This window comes from Primulina eburnea, chromosome 8, assembly GCF_022965805.1.
Source record: "Primulina eburnea isolate SZY01 chromosome 8, ASM2296580v1, whole genome shotgun sequence".
In the NCBI taxonomy this organism is placed as follows: domain Eukaryota; kingdom Viridiplantae; phylum Streptophyta; class Magnoliopsida; order Lamiales; family Gesneriaceae; genus Primulina; species Primulina eburnea.
The window spans coordinates 41,296,984-41,315,660 of NC_133108.1; the positions used below are offsets into that span (position 1 = coordinate 41,296,984).

The 18,677-nt window shown below is 33.3% G+C and overlaps 2 protein-coding genes across 4 annotated transcripts; both read left to right on the plus strand.

The window, feature by feature from the left end:
- The first annotated feature begins 3,181 nt into the window (after positions 1 to 3,181).
- LOC140839826 (synaptotagmin-3-like) lies at positions 3,182 to 7,148 on the plus strand. Of its 3 annotated transcripts, XM_073206782.1 has the most exons (12): positions 3,182 to 3,535; positions 4,155 to 4,253; positions 4,344 to 4,394; positions 4,468 to 4,591; positions 4,672 to 4,790; positions 4,888 to 4,989; positions 5,058 to 5,132; positions 5,293 to 5,369; positions 5,487 to 5,736; positions 6,136 to 6,501; positions 6,608 to 6,736; positions 6,894 to 7,148. In XM_073206782.1, exons 1-12 carry the CDS (start codon positions 3,419 to 3,421, stop codon positions 7,020 to 7,022), a joined length of 1,638 nt encoding a protein of 545 aa, XP_073062883.1. In that variant the 5' UTR covers positions 3,182 to 3,418; the 3' UTR covers positions 7,023 to 7,148. The 3 variants fall into 3 exon arrangements, with proteins under 3 accessions (XP_073062883.1, XP_073062884.1, XP_073062885.1); XM_073206783.1 differs by lacking the exon at positions 4,344 to 4,394; XM_073206784.1 differs by lacking the exons at positions 4,155 to 4,253; positions 4,344 to 4,394.
- A 6,443-nt stretch (positions 7,149 to 13,591) lies between these two features.
- LOC140839828 (cytokinin riboside 5'-monophosphate phosphoribohydrolase LOG1-like) lies at positions 13,592 to 17,107 on the plus strand. The gene is made up of 7 exons (XM_073206787.1): positions 13,592 to 13,758; positions 14,505 to 14,602; positions 14,811 to 14,841; positions 15,502 to 15,601; positions 16,312 to 16,382; positions 16,469 to 16,612; positions 16,732 to 17,107. The coding sequence occupies exons 1-7, from the start codon at positions 13,636 to 13,638 to the stop codon at positions 16,822 to 16,824; spliced, it is 660 nt and encodes a 219-aa protein (XP_073062888.1). The 5' UTR covers positions 13,592 to 13,635; the 3' UTR covers positions 16,825 to 17,107.
- Positions 17,108 to 18,677: the final 1,570 nt, after the last annotated feature.

An 18,677-nucleotide genomic window follows, 5' to 3' on the forward strand; every position in this document is an offset into this window, starting at 1 on the left:
GATAAACTTTGAATGGTCCTCCCCTATTGGAAGACCATTTCTGAGCTCTTTGTCTTTGGTTTCTGGATGCAGTATAACTTTCCGCACCAATTTTCCTTCGTGAAACAACTTTCTCTGCACTCTCTTGTTGTAACTTCGAGCCACTTTCTCCTTTTGAATCAAGAGGCTGTTGAGCTCTTGCATCCTTAGGTCATCTAGGTCCTCCAACTTTGTGATCATAGACCGTTGTATAAGTCTTGGATTAACTGGTTTTGCATGGCTACCTTTAGATATGGAACCATGATTTCTATTGGTAATATAACCTCGTGCCCAAAAGCTCATGCAAAAGAGCTTATTTCTGTAGTGCTCATTTTCGAAGCTCTATATGCCCACATGATCTCGGATAACAATCGAGGCCAATCTCTTGGCTTGTCCCCCATCATTTTCTGCAAGATCTTGATCAACATTTTGTTATAAGCCTCTGCTTGACCATTAGCTTGGGGATAATAAGGCGAGAAACTGATTATTTTGGTGTCATAGTCTGCTGCAAAATCCTTTAGTTCGGCTCTCACAAATGTGGTTCCTTGATCTGTAAATACAGACTCCGAGATTCCAAACCGATGTATAATGTGTTCTTTGATGAAATCAATCACGTCCTTTCGTTCCAATATTTTTAATGGTGTCACTTCTACCCATTTAGTGGAGAATTAAGTCGATTGCTACAATTATAAAACCGTGGTCTTTTGATGATGATGGGTAGATCTTGCCGATTAGATCCATGGTCCACCCTCTAAATGGCCATGGTTTCATGATCGCATGCATGTCATCTGCATGAACCCTTTGAATGTTTCCATGCCTTTGGCATGGTTGACACCTTTGAAGTACTTAATACAATCATTCAACATTGATGGCCAATATTATCTGTATCTTGTAACAAGCCATCACATTTTGATTCTCGACTGTTGAGCACCGCACACCCCTTCATGCACTTGCTTCATGATCTCCATCACCTCGAGGAACCTATGCATCGTAGTAGCAACAAACCGTCCATTCTTTTTTTGTACAAGTCTCCTCCAAATAGTACGTAGACAAGGGATCTCGCCTTCAAGCCATGTGGCATCCTCCTTTCCGAAACTTGTAAAGCTTATTTCATCTCCTATCTCTAACCACCTGCCAAGTTAACATCCGAATTGAAAGTTTCTACCTAAATTCTCCTTTGAACGATAGATGGACAATTCTTCTTCTGGATCAATACAACTGGGTGTGTGAGTTCCTCGGACAATTAGAGGTCAGAAGCAATTTGCGCTAATTCATTAGCTTCCCAATTCTGTTGTCTTGGTACATGCTGTACATTTTTTGCTTAAAAATATTTGAGGATCTCCAATTCAATCAAAAGTCCTCCGTATTCAGCTTGGTTGTCGGTGTGCATCCTCCATGCGCCCCATAGTGTTAGCCACCATCAGATCCATTTCTTGACATTTCTTTGAGATCACTGAGTCGTGGTGTTCAGGAGACACTACCAGAACTCTGGGATACTGCCAGATCCTTCCCCTCCATAAGACTGCTTGTTCTTTTCAATGTTATCCACAATTTGATGGACTATCCCATCAATAGTATCACCCTGAGGAGCAGGCTCACCAGATTGATTGTTGGATGTACGAGACTGTTGCCTTTGTTTCTTTCTTTTGATATGATAGTTCCTTTTAAAAGTCATCTCACAAATTGAGCAACATGGAGCAATGTTACCTCTCCACTTTCTCCCTTTTTCTTCGACTTAGTCTACTATTGCAACTTCTAATTCCCGACCTACATTTCAAATATCCAGATGTCTTGCTTTAACTATAAAGTTCTCGAGCTGATGCACCAACATGCTTGCCCCCACTAACTGCTATACTAACACCAACATGTCTCGTTTATTGCAATTGCTTTGACCTCCTCTTGTTTTCTCTTTCTGCACTAGGTTCCTCCAGATGGTTTGGCAAGTGTCCAACTCCACTAACAACCCTACTAACTAGCAACTGCTTTCACTTAGTCTTCTACTTTGTCTCTGCTAGGTTTCTCGAGCCGCTTCTTTGAGTACCTTTAGACCAACTCCAATCCTAAGACTAAATAGTGTCAATCCTATTGTAACGTTAAAATAATTGGTCCAACGCAACTCTCCAATTTGCGCTGAAATAGAGTTGCGCTATTTTCAACTCCACATGTGGCGCAGCACTGTAGCTGCGCCACATGCATTTTAATTATTTTTTTATTTTTTTAAGTGTTTTAGATTATTTTAATTGTTTAAATTTATAAATTATTATTTTAATAATTTTTTATAATTTAAAAGTGTTTTAGATTATTTTAATGGCTTAGTTTTTCATTAAATATAAAATTTATAAAATTATTATTTTAATAAATTTCTAAAATTGCTTAATTTTTCTTATATGACATAATTAATTCAAATAATTTAATTTTTTATACGAAATAATTAATTTCAATTTTAATATATAACTTATAAGATTTAAATATTATCGTATTATCAAACTATAAATAATTATTAAGAAATATAAATATTAATGTGAAATAAAAAAGAATATTTTGAGATATTCTATTGTAATGCGAAATGCAATGAGTTGGATATGATTGGGTGAGTCTTATGTGAGACCGTCTCACGGATCATAATCTGTGAGACGGGTCAATCCTACCCATATTCATAATAAAAAAGTAATACTCTTAGCATAAAAGTAATACTTTTTCATGGGTAACCCAAATAAGAGATCTGTCTCGCAAATAAGACCCGTGAGACCGTCTCACACAAGTTTTTATCGATATGATTTTGGTATAGCACCAATGTAGCGCAAATGTAATACAGAATATGGTGCAATGGGTCGTAGATGACCTTAGGTTCTCGGATCTAGTGCCTTGATATTTTCGACCTAGATTAGAACTTGAACGGCAGAACGCTAGCATTCAGATAATCAATTTAGACATTAATTAGTTGGCCTCAAAATTAATTAAATGATATATATTTTTAGGCCAAACACCTATATGTTTATATTTGAATCTTTTTCGAGCATACATACACGTGTGTCAATATATATATATATATATATATATAAAGATTGAAAATGAAAATATCTTATTTTAAAATTTATATATAAAATATCACGTCTTGTACCGATGACCTTTTATTTTATGGCCACGTACTGCGAAAATATACTCTTCCTTGTCAGCTTAGAACTTTGAATGCTTCCAACAAGTAACATAAATACTGCATGCTATAATCCATCGCCAGCTGGGGAAAACTATTTCGTTTGATTACGCAGATACGCCTAAATCGATATATATTTTGGTGGTTGATCCTTGATTTTTATGATCGCCTTTTGATTCATACGACGCACGTGAGATTTGATTGATCGATGAAACAGAATCTTCCTGCATTTGATGGTCAAAGGAAATGGGATTGCTTGAACGTTTGCTGGAATTCATCGGATTCGGGATCGGAATCCCGATCGGGCTTCTGCTGGGATTCTTCATATTTAGATACTTGGAGCCCAGAAATTTAAATTTCAAGGTAATAAATTTCACGTAATTTCATCGCTTTCAGTTTTTGCAACGATTCGTATTCTGTTTCCGCTACGTTCGTTCCTGCTATTGTTAAGTTTAGAAGGGAATGTGTGAAATTTTGATTGTTTTTTAAATTAAATTTATGGACATTAATTGTACAAGTTAAAAAAGTGGCTCTCGATCCCAATCAGAGTGCTAGTTTTCATGATTAGGCTTCCTCTCTCGAATTATTAGTCTATCATGAGTGCTTTAGTTGCGAGTAAGACGTAGCTGAGACACAATCCGGCAAGTTAGAATATCGGTTCAGTGCCGATTACGTGACCTGTTGTTCATATCGGTTCATGAATTAAGTCTTAGCACGTACGAGAATAACGAGTGAGTGGAATCCGTTTCGTCGTGGGAGTCGGCTTTGTCAATGTTACGATCCCTCGTCGACTCCACAAAAAAATATTGTTGCAGCAATAATAATTAAGAAGCGGTTTTCGTACAAGACTAGTTTTTTGGATTTACAATCTGCTCTTGGATTTGTGGCTTGAGAGTATATGGCCTTAGTTTTGTTGTCGTCGGTGCATTGAGGGGCATAACAACACTGACAAGGCATTTGCTTCTTCTGCTTAAACTTGTAGGAACCTACTACTAAATCAATAGAAGTACTTGATTCAAACTCATTACTTGATCTTCTGCTAGAACTTCCCCGATGGGTGACGAGTCCCGACTTTGAACGTGTAAGCATTTGCACTAAAAAATCTACAGAGTATTTTTTTAAAAAAAATTCATGTCACTATTTTGTTCTTGAAATGAGTATGATGTTACAGGTAGATTGGCTAAACAAATTTATGCTCCATATGTGGCCACATATGGATAAGGTGACTCTATATGAAGTTTCTTTACTTAATTTAATCAGTAAAATATTTGTCCATTGATTCCTATATCGTCTAGGCATCTTGTAAAATCATTAAAAGCTCGGCAGAACTCACCTTTGCTGAATATATCGGAAAATTTCAAATAAAATCCATTGAATTTGATCGTCTTACACTTGGGGCGTTTCCTCCAAAAATTCATGGTAAGAGAATATCTAAAAACGATGCCACTGCATGCGATCTAGAATTTTTTTAAAAAAAATTCGAGCTCCCTGTTTTTCAGGAGTAAAGGCTCAATATTCTAATGAGGATCAACTGGTTCTTGATCTTGCTCTTATATGGGCTGGAAATTCAGACGTTGCTCTTGTAATAAAGCTGCTCTCGTTACAGCTAAATGTCCAGGTGAAATTTAATTTCTTTCAACTTATGGTGACATGCTTGAGGCCTTTGAATATTGGATTCTTATAATACGAGATCATGTAATTTATTTTAAGGTCAGCTGGTGGATCTGCAAATATCTGCTGCGACTCGGATTGTTTTGAGACCTTTCGTGCCAACATTTCCATGTTTTTCAACCATAGCAATTTCATTGATGGAGAAGGTAAGACAATCTGTTAAATCTTTCCTATACGCTATTCTGTGCTCAAAATACTGGTCATGGGAGTGCAGCCACAGATAGACTTCGGGTTACGAGTAATGGGAGCAGATATTATGGCAATCCCGGGATTATACCAATGTGTTCAGGTGCATTCCTCCTACAGACTTATATCCAATTATTTTGAAATTTAACCTTTGACATGATTTTATATCAGTATAGACCCAGAAAATTAAACTAAATTGGTGATTATCGATATATATATAATATAGAATTAGTGTGTAATGTTTGAACTTCGTTTTCCTGCAGGAAGTTGTTAGAAAACAATTAGCAAAGCTTTACCTCTGGCCCCAGACTTATGAAATAGACATCCTTGACAGTTCAGTGTAAGTTCAAATCAATAAAAACCATGGAAATAAACAATTTTTATGCCCATATTGTATGATAACTATGTTCAAAGCAAACAAGGCCATTACAATGCATTTTTTGTCACTTATTTACAGAGGGGCTGACAGGAAACCTATTGGAATACTTCATGTTAAGATTGTGAAAGCAAACAATCTTTTGAACAAAGATTTTCTCGGTCAATCTGATCCCTACGTTAAACTTAGCCTTACCGGTGAAAGGCTTCCATCAAAGAAAACTACTGTAAAGATGAACAACTTGAATCCTGAATGGAACGAAGACTTCAAGCTCATCATCAAGGACCTTGCTTCTCAAGTTCTCCAGTTACGTTTATATGACTGGGAAAAGGTTTGTTTTTTCCTGAATAGGAGCCCAAGTATTACCACATAGCTGATTCACATAATATCACAAGAAATTGTTATTACACCACAATCCCTCTCCCAAAATTTGTCTCGACTTAAATGCGCGAGAAGGAACACAAGACATTGGCTCCTTTATAACAACAAAACCGAATGCTAATTGATATGTGAAAATTTATATTTGATAATAATGATATAACTCAAAATTTTTAGGTCCTGCATCCGTATAAGCATCATTTTGTCGTCATTGTGCCATATAAGCATACACAACTAAGGTCTAATGTCAATGTCCAACATTCCTAAATCCAAACTTAGTTGCAACTACCTTTCCCTGCCCCTTTCTGATTTACTACTAAAAGTCATTGTTTTTCTCATGATCAAACAACAGGTTGGTGCACACGATTATCTTGGAATGCAGTTAGTTCCGATTAATCTGCTCACTCCATATGAAAAAAAAGAATTCAAGCTCGATTTATTCAACAGCACAGATCCAAACGACCCACATAACAAGACACCTCGAGGCCAGATTATGGTAGAGATGAACTTTGTTCCATTCTTTGACGACAGTAAAAAGTTCAGCAAATCATTTGATACTCCGGGAACCGGAAGTTCCCCCCATGAACATGATATTGTGTCTTTTTGTGGCACGGGTTTACTTCTTGTTAGAATCATAAGTGCAGAAGATGTTGAGGGGAAGCACCGGACCAATCCTTTCGTAAAAATTATATTCAGAGGAGAACAAAGGAAAACTAAGGTAATACCATATGACACTTGTTTTGACATTATTTGTGATCCATTTTGTATGGTCTTGATTCAATTAAACTTTATGATAGCATTATGATCTATTTCTAATCTAACAGTGTATAAAGAAAACGCGAAACCCGTATTGGAATGAGGAATTTGAGTTTGTGTTGGAAGAGGCTCCTGTAAAGGACTTGATTCATATTGAAGTCATGAGCAAGAGGAGACTCCTTGGATTTTTGTCAAAAGTAAGATATATTTACATGCTAGTCCATAACAAAATGTCTGTCAGTATGACTCATTTGTTCTTGGAGGGAGCCGAAATCCAATATACTGAATCTTGAATGTGCTCCACCATAGTAATTTTTCAGAAATTTGATTAACTTATGCTTGTGTTGGATGCAGGAATCATTGGGGCATGTTGATATGAATCTTAGTGATGTGGTGTATAATGGGCATATAAATGAGAAATACCATCTTATTAATTCCAGAGATGGGATCATACATTTGGAGCTAAGCTGGAAGGTGGTATGATATAATTGTGACAGTTATTATAGTTATGATTTCATAATATTGTGCATAGAAATTTGTATTTTTTGGTTGTACAAATGTATTTTGATCAAAAGGGAATCCGAAAGCAAAGAAAGTGTCGTGGCAGAAGTTTCAAATTACACCGGACGTTCATCGCCATGTCGTCCTGTGTGCGCGAGCATGGGCATTTGAGCATGAAAGTGAAATGATTATTCTTAAACCATATATCTTGTGCAGTTCCATGACTGTAAAATGCTTCTGGTTTAGCTCTAGCAGTACTTTTGTAGCTCGTATTACATCGGGCCGAGTTAAACAAGGTTATTTTTGTAAGAAGACAATTTCTTGCCACAAGATGAAAGCTACAAGTGTATCTCCACCCATATTACGACTAAGAGCAAAATTCAATCCAAGTTTCCAATCTGAGTATGTTTGCAGCAGAAAGAAAAGTAAGCATATTTCCAGTTATAGCCAAAAGTAGGAGTTGGAGTGGTGTGCGCTTTTATTTTAATGCAAGGGGGTGACAACTCATGCTCGTGTTCATACTTTTTGAGACCAAATGGAATTATTAAAAAAATGAACACCCCATTCTGGTTTGGCTAATGGGACACGTGTCGAGTCACTGTTGGGATGCCAATCTTGCATTATACTTAAAATTTAATTGGCCAACTAAATACTTACATGTAAATAATAAAATACTATTACGTGTGTGTCAAATAGAGAATATGCTATCCGGATATCTTTGGGTACTTTGTTACAAGCTGATAGACCAGGATTAGTTTTCAAGGGGATACTAAGAGGGTAATATCCTCGACGTAGATGAATTGCCTAAACCATCGATCCACAAGTAATATCGAATTTTCCGGGTTTTATATATAATTTTAGAAAAGAATGTGGATCTCTCGTTCCTTTACCCTTTGGTCCAATATACGTGTAACATTGAGTTAGTTGCGTGAATTACTTGAATAGTTGTGGACAAAATATAAAAATGTATTGTAGCGAATTCATATAAACTTTTTTAAAAAAAAAAGCATTTATAGGGCCTTTATGGGTTTATTATTCACTCTTTTATTTCTCAATTTACAGAAAAGAGTCAGAGACTATACAGATGTTTTTTTTATAAATCTATTCCAATTCATTTTCCACTCACACATTTCTTAATAATTGGACCTTTTTCCATCACGGGAAGGCAGAATTGACCTAATCAAACCAAACTCACACAAAAAACAAACCAGCTCAACTTTATCAAACCGAATGCATACATACATACACGCACACAAAAGAAAATTAGCACCATTCGATTTATTTGATTTTGAGAATTAAATATAAAAAATATCTTATTGAGAATCCATAATTATCTTATAGATTGGTTAAAATTCCATTATTGAAAGGATGTTCATTCATATAAATAGTATAAAATCAATGTCACACATTCTTTTCATGAGTTACAAGTTGTACAATTATTGTAAAAAACTCTTGTGAGACGGCTTCATTGGTCAATTTTGTGAGACAAATCTTCAATTTGTGTCGTCAATGAAAAATATTATTTTTTATTGTAAATATAGTTAACATGATCGACTCGTCTCACGAATAAAAGATCCGTAAAGCTGTCTCACAAAATACATACTCTAATTATTGAGGTTGATTTTCTAATAAGATAATGATCAAACACGATATTTAAACGCATATTTGTTTAAATATTTTAAGTTGCATCATACATTCATAACAAGAGTCTCCAATGCTTCAAGTAGGGATGTAAATGATCCAAACCAAGCCGAACAGTATCAGGCTTGAGCTTGGCTCGTTTAAGATTCATTCAAGCTCCAGCTCTAGCTCAAGTTTGATTCGAGCTTTATCATCTGGCTTGAGTTTGGCTCGTTTAAGATTGATAGAGCTCGAGCTTTAATCGAGCTTTTATCATCAGGCTAGAATTCGACTTGTCTTGAAATTACTAAACTTGTGAAAAGATCGAGTTCGACTCGTTAAAAGCTCGTTTATCATGTTAACCAAGCCGGGCTCGAGCTTGATTTTTTAATAGCTCGTTTATCATATTAAACAAGTCTGACTTGAGCTCGGCTCGTTTTCGAGCTCGTAAAACATACAATTGAGCTCGAATATGAGCTTGATTCGAGCTTGTTAAAATTAAATATATCTATGAACTAATTTTATATTAGACATAAAAGTTTAACTTTTATTAGTACTAATATTTTTATTTGTCAACTCAACAAATTAGTCAATCTCGAGCTTACGAGCCACCTAAACGAGCCGAGTTCGAGCTCGCGAGCCTATTAACGAACATGTTTGCGAGCTCCCGAGCTGAATACGCTTAGGCTTGAGCTTGTTTTGATTAAGTTGTCGAGCTCAAAATCGAGCTTGAGCTTGGTTTGATATGATTAGCAAACGAACTCAAACAAGCTTTTTATCGAGCCGAGCTCCGAATAGCTCGCGAACGGTTTGGTTTGTTTACATCCCTAGCTTCAAGTATATAATATTTTTGGAATGTGTCTCATGTGAGACCGTCTCACGGATCCTAATCGATGAGACGGGTCAACTCTACTCATATTCACAATAAAAAGTAATACTCTTAGCATAAAAAATAATATTTTTTCATGGATAACCCAAATAAAAGATCCATCTCACAAATACGACTCGTGAGACCGTCTCACACAAGTTTTTGTCATATTTTGAAATGAATGTATTATATATATTGAAATAATTAATGTAAGAACTTCAATTTTATGCTATAATATGATTCCAAAAACATATTATATATAATATATTTGTGTTTAGTAGTATATAATATGGCTGAAATAGGGAAAAGCACGTGAGAAGAGAAGGCATATATGAAGTGGGGACAGCATGCTATAGTTCAAGTGTTCCGTGAAATTAAAATTAAAATGTTCCCTATGAATACAACAAGGCTGCTGCTTAATAACGACCACCCGTATATTACCCACTTCCCCATCTTTTCAGTCACCATTCTTTTTAATTTTTTTCTTTATACTTATTATTTATTTCTTGAATTTTTATTATTTTACCAACATACATACCATCATCATTAATAATTCTATATTCAAATTTACTGCATAAACTTTTAAAATATATTTTTACTGTAAACTATATAAAAAAAAAATTAACAGGCGTGCGAATTAAAAATAATTAGACCCATGTTACACCAATCCATTTAAAAATAGAGTATAAAGTTCAAAATCTTTTGAAGTTTCGTAAAGTGCACAGACAAACTAGTCAATTTTGTGAGAATCCCAACGCTAATTTAAAATGTGTTTTAACCAGACAAGAATATAAACTATTTTGTACTGTAAAATGGCTAATCGCTCATATTTTTCTACTAATTCTTTTCAATGGGAGGTCTTTTGAACCATTTTCGCTGGTGAGTGCACGTATGATATACATAGTTTTGCGAATTTGGTTTTCTTTATATTCTCAAATTTCAGTCTCGATAATGTACATTTCATTTATTTGACAATTTTGCTCTTTTTTTTCCGATGAATAATGACGTGACACTATATACATTAACAGTTATGTTCGTTGTCATGTTAGTTGCTATGTCAAAAAGAACTAAAATAAAGAAATAGAAAATAACAAGTTAAAATCAAAATTCGACCGACATAAAGATTCAAAAATCGCAAAAAAAACAATTTAATAGTTTTTGTTATTTAAACCAGAGGATTGAGGTGCTGGCATGAGGAGCAATGATCTCCCTTCATCGAAAAGATAATTTAAATTTCATGTTTAAATGTTCTCAACGTTTAAGATTTCCCTTCTAAAATTTGGGTCTCAAGGAATGAAATACACATTTTCATCTTATTCTATATACCAATGAGAATTTATAGGCTCATATTATTCTCTTCGATTTGGTACCGTTTGGTTCGTAGTATGAGATAAATAATATGAAGATAAGTAATATTTTTTAATAATAAAATATATAAAAATGATAGTTAATATAATGTTTTGATTTGATTGATTAATTTGATTAAATTTGAGATAACGTGATATTACCGTTTTGTCTTTTTGAAAATATTAATAAAATATTTATAATATTGTTTATTAAATATAATATTGTCATTTCAATTCAAAATGATTGGTAGATCAATAAATAGTATGACACAACAAACATGAGATTAAATTGGAAAAAAACGTGGATAAATAATATAACGAACCAAATGGCACCGAATACTAATTTTTGGAATGAAATAAAACTATCCCTTCATTTTCAATATTGTTACGTTCATACTTTATAATTTGTATCATTTTCGGACCAATAGATGTTGGAAAATATAGTTTCAATTACTATTTTAAAGACTGTTATTTTTCACATTGACGTCATTATATCTTTTTTAGGGGGAAAAAAGACATCAAAAAGTTTATTATTACTACACAATCAATCGCCAAACCAAATTGGATTACAAAATCCTCAGAGACAAAAGTCTATCGATGTGTCGTTTTCACACTGCAATCAATCTCCGTGGAACTTTCTATATCTCAAATCTCAAGATAGAAAGAAAAATATGCATCAAACATGCACTTTTCACTCTTATTTTTCATTAAATGACTAAATAAAATATTTATTTAAAACAAAAACTTATGTGAGACGGTCTTACGGGTCGTATTTTATGAGATATATCTTATTTGGGTCATTCATGAAAAATCATTACTTTTTATTGTGAATATCGGTAGGGTTGATCTGTCTCACAGATAAAGATTCGTAAGACTGTCTTACGAGAGACCTACTCTTTATGTAGCTATCTATGTTACATATAATATTGTTAAAAGTACAATAAATATATCATACAACAATATATATAATAATTATATCATGAAATTTTGATATCATTTTATAAGATTTTGTAATGAATTTATCACGAGATTTTATATTGAATTTTTTATATTGTAAGAATTATTGTACAAATATAATTGTATTTGTAGCATTACTATGTCAGAGATTAATATAATTTTACAAAAAATATTTATCAGATCAAAATATATATTAGCACAGACCTTATATATATGCACACACGTAAATATACATTTGGTTACAAAAGTATTTTCCTTCAAAAATATTTTTTTTCAGTTGAGATTGTAAAAATATTTTTTTAAGTAAAAGTTGTGATATGTTTGTGTTTGAATATATAGATAAATATCACTTTTTAAATTTATAAATTTGAGGCAAAGAATTGTGTGAGACGATCTCACGGGTTATATTTTATAAGACATATATCTTATTTGGGTCATTCATGAAAAAATATTACTTTTTATGTTAAAAGTATTACTATTTATTGTGAATATCCGTAGAGTTGACCCGTCTCACAGAGAAAGATTCGTGAGATCGTCTCACAAGAGACCTATTCTAAATTTTTATGGGGTAAGTGATTTTTTAACCTTTTGGTTACAAAAGTATTTTAAGTGTTATTTTTAAATTAAAAAGCTATTTTAAAACTCCGAATTTGGGTTTTTGAAAAATCACCAATTTACCTTAATTAAGATATTTTTTAAGCACTAAAAATTCATCCAAACACATATAATAAAATTACTTTTAAAAAAACAATTTTTTTAGTCTAGTTTTTTAATGCAAACGGGGCTCTAACTCAATTTAATCGACAAAAATACTAAATGAAGTTGTCCACACGTGCCAGTCTCGCACGCGAGTGTTGTTTATCCACGTGTGAACACCCTAATCTATATTCTGAATGCATAAAAGTAATAATTCGGAATATTGACTAAAACTTTGCGAATTTAATATACTTTCTAAGCAGAAAACATATTTCTCACTATAAATTAAAATCTACCCTCATGGTTAGCTAATATGTTGAATCTTTATAAAATGGAAAATATAGGTAATTATATATATATAATGGAAAATATAGGTAATTTATAAATAAGGGTATTTGAAAAAAAAATCCCAATAAAAAATGTTTATCATAAATATATTTTCAGAGAATAATGGTATTATCGAGTAAATAAAGCACTTAATAAATTGTTTTTTAAAAGATTATATCTCGTACATATTAACAAGGATGTAATCAAGTTGAGATAAATTCTAGAATGTTTGAGTTGGACTCATATATTATTGAGTCGAACTCGAACTTTATTTAACAAATATATTCATAGATCACGAATTTATTCAAGAATTTATCTATCATAAACGAGTTTAATAAATATAAATTATAAATTTAAATATTCATAAAGTTCATTAAAACTAAATTATATATTTAGATAAAATATCATATTTTTATTAAAATTTGTAATTTTATTATAATAAATAAACACAATTAATAAACATCATATTGTAATTTTATTATAATAAATACAAAAATAAACACAATTAATAAACATCATGAAAAACTATATATATTATATATATATATACATGTATATATATATATATATATATATATATATATATATCATAATTTTTCAATATTTATTTATTTACCGATGTGCCCACATAAGACCACAGTTGCCACTGATGCAGTATGCATATTTATACGGGGAGACAATTATTAGCAGCAAGATTGATCTTTTACTCTATTGTTCCACATAATAGGGGTGGATAAATAAAACTAGAAGAACACGAAGAGAGAAATTGCAGGGAAAGGAAATGGAGAGAGAAAATGAAGGGAAATCGTCATCGAAATTCAAGAGGATTTGTGTGTTTTGTGGGAGTAGCCAAGGCAAGAAGACTAGCTATCAGGAATCTGCTATTGAACTGGGAAAAGTTTTGGTAATATACGTATCTTCTACCCTTTCTTTCCTATTGAACAAAGTTGCCCTTTTTTATTGTTCTTTTTATTTTCTTTCATTTTTTCGTATTTTCTTCATTGGGTTTGCTGTAAAAGGTTGCTTTGTTTTCAAATGGGTTGTGGAGAAGTTATTGGCCTAAAAATCTTTGAATCTAAACTTTGCAACTTTCATGGTTATTTATTTGGATTTGACAGGAAATGGCTTCAAGAGTTTCTTCATTCCATCTCTCTGTTTTTTTCCTTAAGAATTAACCGTGTTTTTTCATTTGGGATTTTTAAAATTTCATTGCTTACGCCATTGATTTTTTTATTATTTTTTACTCCGTACTCTCTCATGCACGTAGTGTTCCAGTCCACAAACATGTAGAATCTTCATTTTTGTTACTAAAAAAGGCTCTCTCTTTCTGTCATTCCCTCAAGAATTTATTTAACAGAAATCCTACATTAGTTTCAGTTGGATTTTTAGTTTAGATTCCACTTCACATATGTCCAGTCAATTCATCAATGGCGTCCCTCAAATTTTAGCAGTGAAGTTCACCTTTTTTTCCCTCGAGTGGATAGTAAAATAACATTTGTATGCCACTCAAAAAATACTCCCGCACAGTCTATATCACTTATAATCTTATTCTAATGACTATAGTAGGATAACTTTTTCGACTTTGTTTTCTAAATTTTTCCTGGAGTTTTTTTGCAACTTTAATATTAATATATATGCGTGTTTTATAAGGTTGCTAGGAACATTGATTTGGTCTACGGAGGAGGTAGCATTGGCTTGATGGGGTTGGTTTCACAAGCTGTTCATAATGGTGGTAGGCATGTAATTGGGTGAGGTTCTTGTTTTTGAATTTACAATCCTACACGCATTTAATCTTGGGCTAGAAAGGTTGTAAAATAGCTAGAAATAATAATTAAAAATAGTAGGATTTTTACTTTTTTCAAGATTACTAATTTGAGATTAGCTTGTTATGTTCGGATTGTTTGGTTATTTCTTCATTAAAACTGATATTTGTCATGTTATTGTCTCCCTATGCAGGGTGATTCCCAAGACTCTCATGCCTAGAGAGGTAGGTACTGTCTGCTATGATTTTAAAAGTCTTAGTTCTTTTCTTATATTATAATAAAACTAGATATCCCACAAAAGATTTTACTAATCCTTTTGCCATTTTTCTTATGCTGGCTCTAGCTGCAGTAGATTCTTGGATTGCTCGCTTATTCATTCCCAAATCTTATTATTATTTTTCAAATCTTTTTACTGATTTTGTGTATTTTTCTCCTATTTGAAATAAATGCGATCAATCTGATGTTCTCCTTGATTCTGACAAAATGGAAAAATGAAAATCCTTGTGTCTTGTTAGGTCCTTTACAACCTTATCCACAGTATAGTACTTAGGTGGCTGGTGTTTTTCACAACATTTTATGCATTTTTGGACTCAAGTGTTCTCCAAGATTTTTTCTTTTTCTGTTTCACCCCCACCCCTTATTCGCTCTGCTGTGTTCTTGTACTCTTCTATATTGGACTTTTATGTGATTTTAAAAGTTTTTCAAGTGTATGTATATGTTTTTATCTGGTAGTAAATCTACCACTTGCTCTGGTGTTGCTGACTTTCAAGATTCTTGGACTAGTCCATTCTTTATTGCAAAAAGTGCACAGCACCTAACTGTAATTAAACTTTCTTGGTTTTTGGAACACTTTGGGTTAATGGGATTGAGCAACTTTTTTGTAGTTAACCGGTGTAACAGTCGGGGAAGTGAAGGCAGTAGCTGATATGCACCAGAGGAAAGCTGAGATGGCTAGGCATTCAGATGCTTTTATTGCCTTACCAGGTTGGTATTATGCCCAAATGAGCGGACTTAGGACGAGGGTAGATTTAAGGGGATTTAGGTGGTGAAACCTGCGGTATCAGAAAATTTAAACGTAAAATTTTAAAATTGTTTAGTCCGAAGAAAGAAAAAAAGTTACATGTGACTTTGGGCCGGCGTTATAAATTAGTTGAAGTGGGGCAACTTGATGTGCTTTTAGAAAAATTACACCGAAAATTTGAAAGTCGAAACAAACACGATAATTTAGTCAAAATGGGGGTGACTTAAACATGTTTTTAAGAAACTTGCACTATAAAGTTGAAGCTAGGAGTCGTCCCTACTAGTTTCCTCCGATGGGTCCGGTCCTGGTTTGCTTTGAAGATTGACTTGACAGAACCCATGCTCACCTCTTCCAAGAATGATCATCCTTTCATTGTATTGAGCCTGTTGAATGGTTTGATTACATTCCAAGACCAAATTCAGTCAAACAATCAGAGAGTACAAAAGCATCTTGATTTATTCTATCATATTACCTTGAGAGAAATCATTGCTGAAATGCTTTACTATATGATTATGTCTCCCACTACCTGTATAGGCCGGTACAAACAAGGGCACAGGTTAATAAAGTTGAAGGGTTTAATGTTTGTCTACATCTTTAAGCGTCAACATGACATTTCTTGTACACAAATCGAGCCAAGTTCGAGACTTGATTCTGGGTAACCCGAAATATGCAGGTGGTTATGGAACTTTGGAGGAATTACTCGAAGTCATAACTTGGGCTCAACTTGGAATTCATGATAAGCCGGTATTTCAAGAAAAAAAACTAAGAAACTTATTGATCTAAATGTAGAGAAGGGTATCGTATCTTAAGGTATCATAATCAATACGCAGGTTGGATTGCTGAATGTGGATGGATATTATAATTCCTTACTGTCGTTTATTGACAAAGCTGTAGAGGAAGGCTTCATTTGTCCAAATGCTCGTCACATTATCGTATCTGCAGCAACGTCGAGGGAACTTGTCAAGAAACTGGAGGTAAAATATGCCCTTTGAGTACACAATCTCCAAGCAAAGAACCTCAAAATACACTAAAAGGTTAACTGTTTCAAACCAAAAGTTGAGGCCCCTAATTGCTCTAATCTTTTCATGTATAGGAATATGTGCCACGCCACGAAAGGGTTGCTTCGAAATTGAGTTGGGAGATGGAGCAGCTCGGTTACTCCCAGAAATACGGTATATCTAGGTGAAAGGAAGTTGAATTGAATTGCAGACTAGCAGATATGGTTAGATCTTGGAATTGGCATCGGAAGAAAATGCTAACCTGGGAAAATTTCAAAATTCTTGTTGTGGGGAGTATTTTGTATATGCTATCATTGGAATCTGATACCTTATTTTCCCTTCACAGAGAAATTAAGTTTAGTCTTATCTGCAATTTGTAACTACTAAAAATACTTTATGTAATTTAATTTCCAACCAATGGAAACTTACACTATTTTGCTTGTCATATTTTGCTTATTCACTCTCAACTCACCCCGATTCTCTATTATGTTACAATTTCAATATATGCATCTATTATCAAAGATATCTTAGATTAAAATGATGTTCTTAGAAAATGCCTTTTCCTTATCATGGAAACGACGAATATTGAAGTGAATAAGAGATATGTGACGACCACTAACTTTTCGGTCATTCGCGGTGCAGTCATGGAGGAAGAAGGGATCAGTATATCCTTGTTTGTTTTCTGTACTATGTATAATACTCTAAATTCCAAGAGACTCATGGTTTTCAAGTTTCTGTGAAATCACAGAAGCAAAATGTTATGCATATGCATTGTGTTCATACAAATATATCAGAATAAGTTTAATATGCCATAAAAAAACTAATAAATGAAAGGACCGGGCCATGTGTGTGTAGGCAACATGTGTAACCAAGAAATAAGGATAAGAACGAGGGACCGTTTGTGTTATAAACATGTCTCAACTAATTTTCTGACGCTTGTTTGCTGTTAAGATATGGATCCACAGACAACATCGATCCCACCAAAGGTTAGTAACAAGAAACTAGTAGGGAAGGGGGTCAGCTTAAACTGATTAATGGAAGGACAAGTTGGCGCATTTCATACATATAAAATGGAATATGAGTTGGTGTTTCATCGGGTGAGATCACTCCATGCGCAATCTATTAGTCGATCGATGAAATGTGAGTGAACTTAAGATTGATAACTATTCATGAGATTGATTACATGCTATGTATCAACACTTTTTTACGTGAGTCTGTTGCACATAATTTATACAATATGATTTATCTGACTAGTATAATTTTTAGACTATTGTATTAGTCCGGAGGTTTACTTAATGTTATCTGAAAGATAACGACTTCGAATTCCACTATTAAAAAAACAAACAAGTAATGGTGGTACCGACTTATTAGATATATCACATTATTTTCCTGAAAAATTGGATTTGTGACTTCTTATCCAACTTAAATGTGTATTGAAGTATTTGTTATAATAAAGTTCTAAAAAACGTGAAGTGTGGCGAAGTTTGAAGTACCACATATTAATAAACAGGTTAATCTCGTTCAATCATGAGATAATCCTTTTTTTTTAATATTGTGTTATAAAGTGTGATTACAACAAGAGCAAGGATGAAACACAATAATTACATAATATTTTTTCCTGTGTTGCTATTCAAAGGTTTTCCATTGATTCTATTTGCAACATTAAAGGGAAAAACCTCTCGATGTATGCCATCAAACCAAAAAGGAATTTGGATTGATCACAGTTTGTGGTGTGCCACGTCAATTAAATGTTTGCCATTAGCAATTCTGTGAAATGAGGCCCATGTATTACTGGGTCCATAGCCCAACCTTTACAAATGGGCCAGGCCGCGTAAGTGCGATACAGACAACTCCTTCGATATTTCTTTGTGACGTCAACCTAGTTTAATTTAAAACTTTGCGCATGATAGATGATTTTGAAATGTATTTTTGTTATTTAAAACCCTATGATTATAAATTATGAATTTATTTTTTATATGTTTATTTTTATATATTTATATGGTATTTATGTAAATAAATATGATGATATCAATTGAAACAC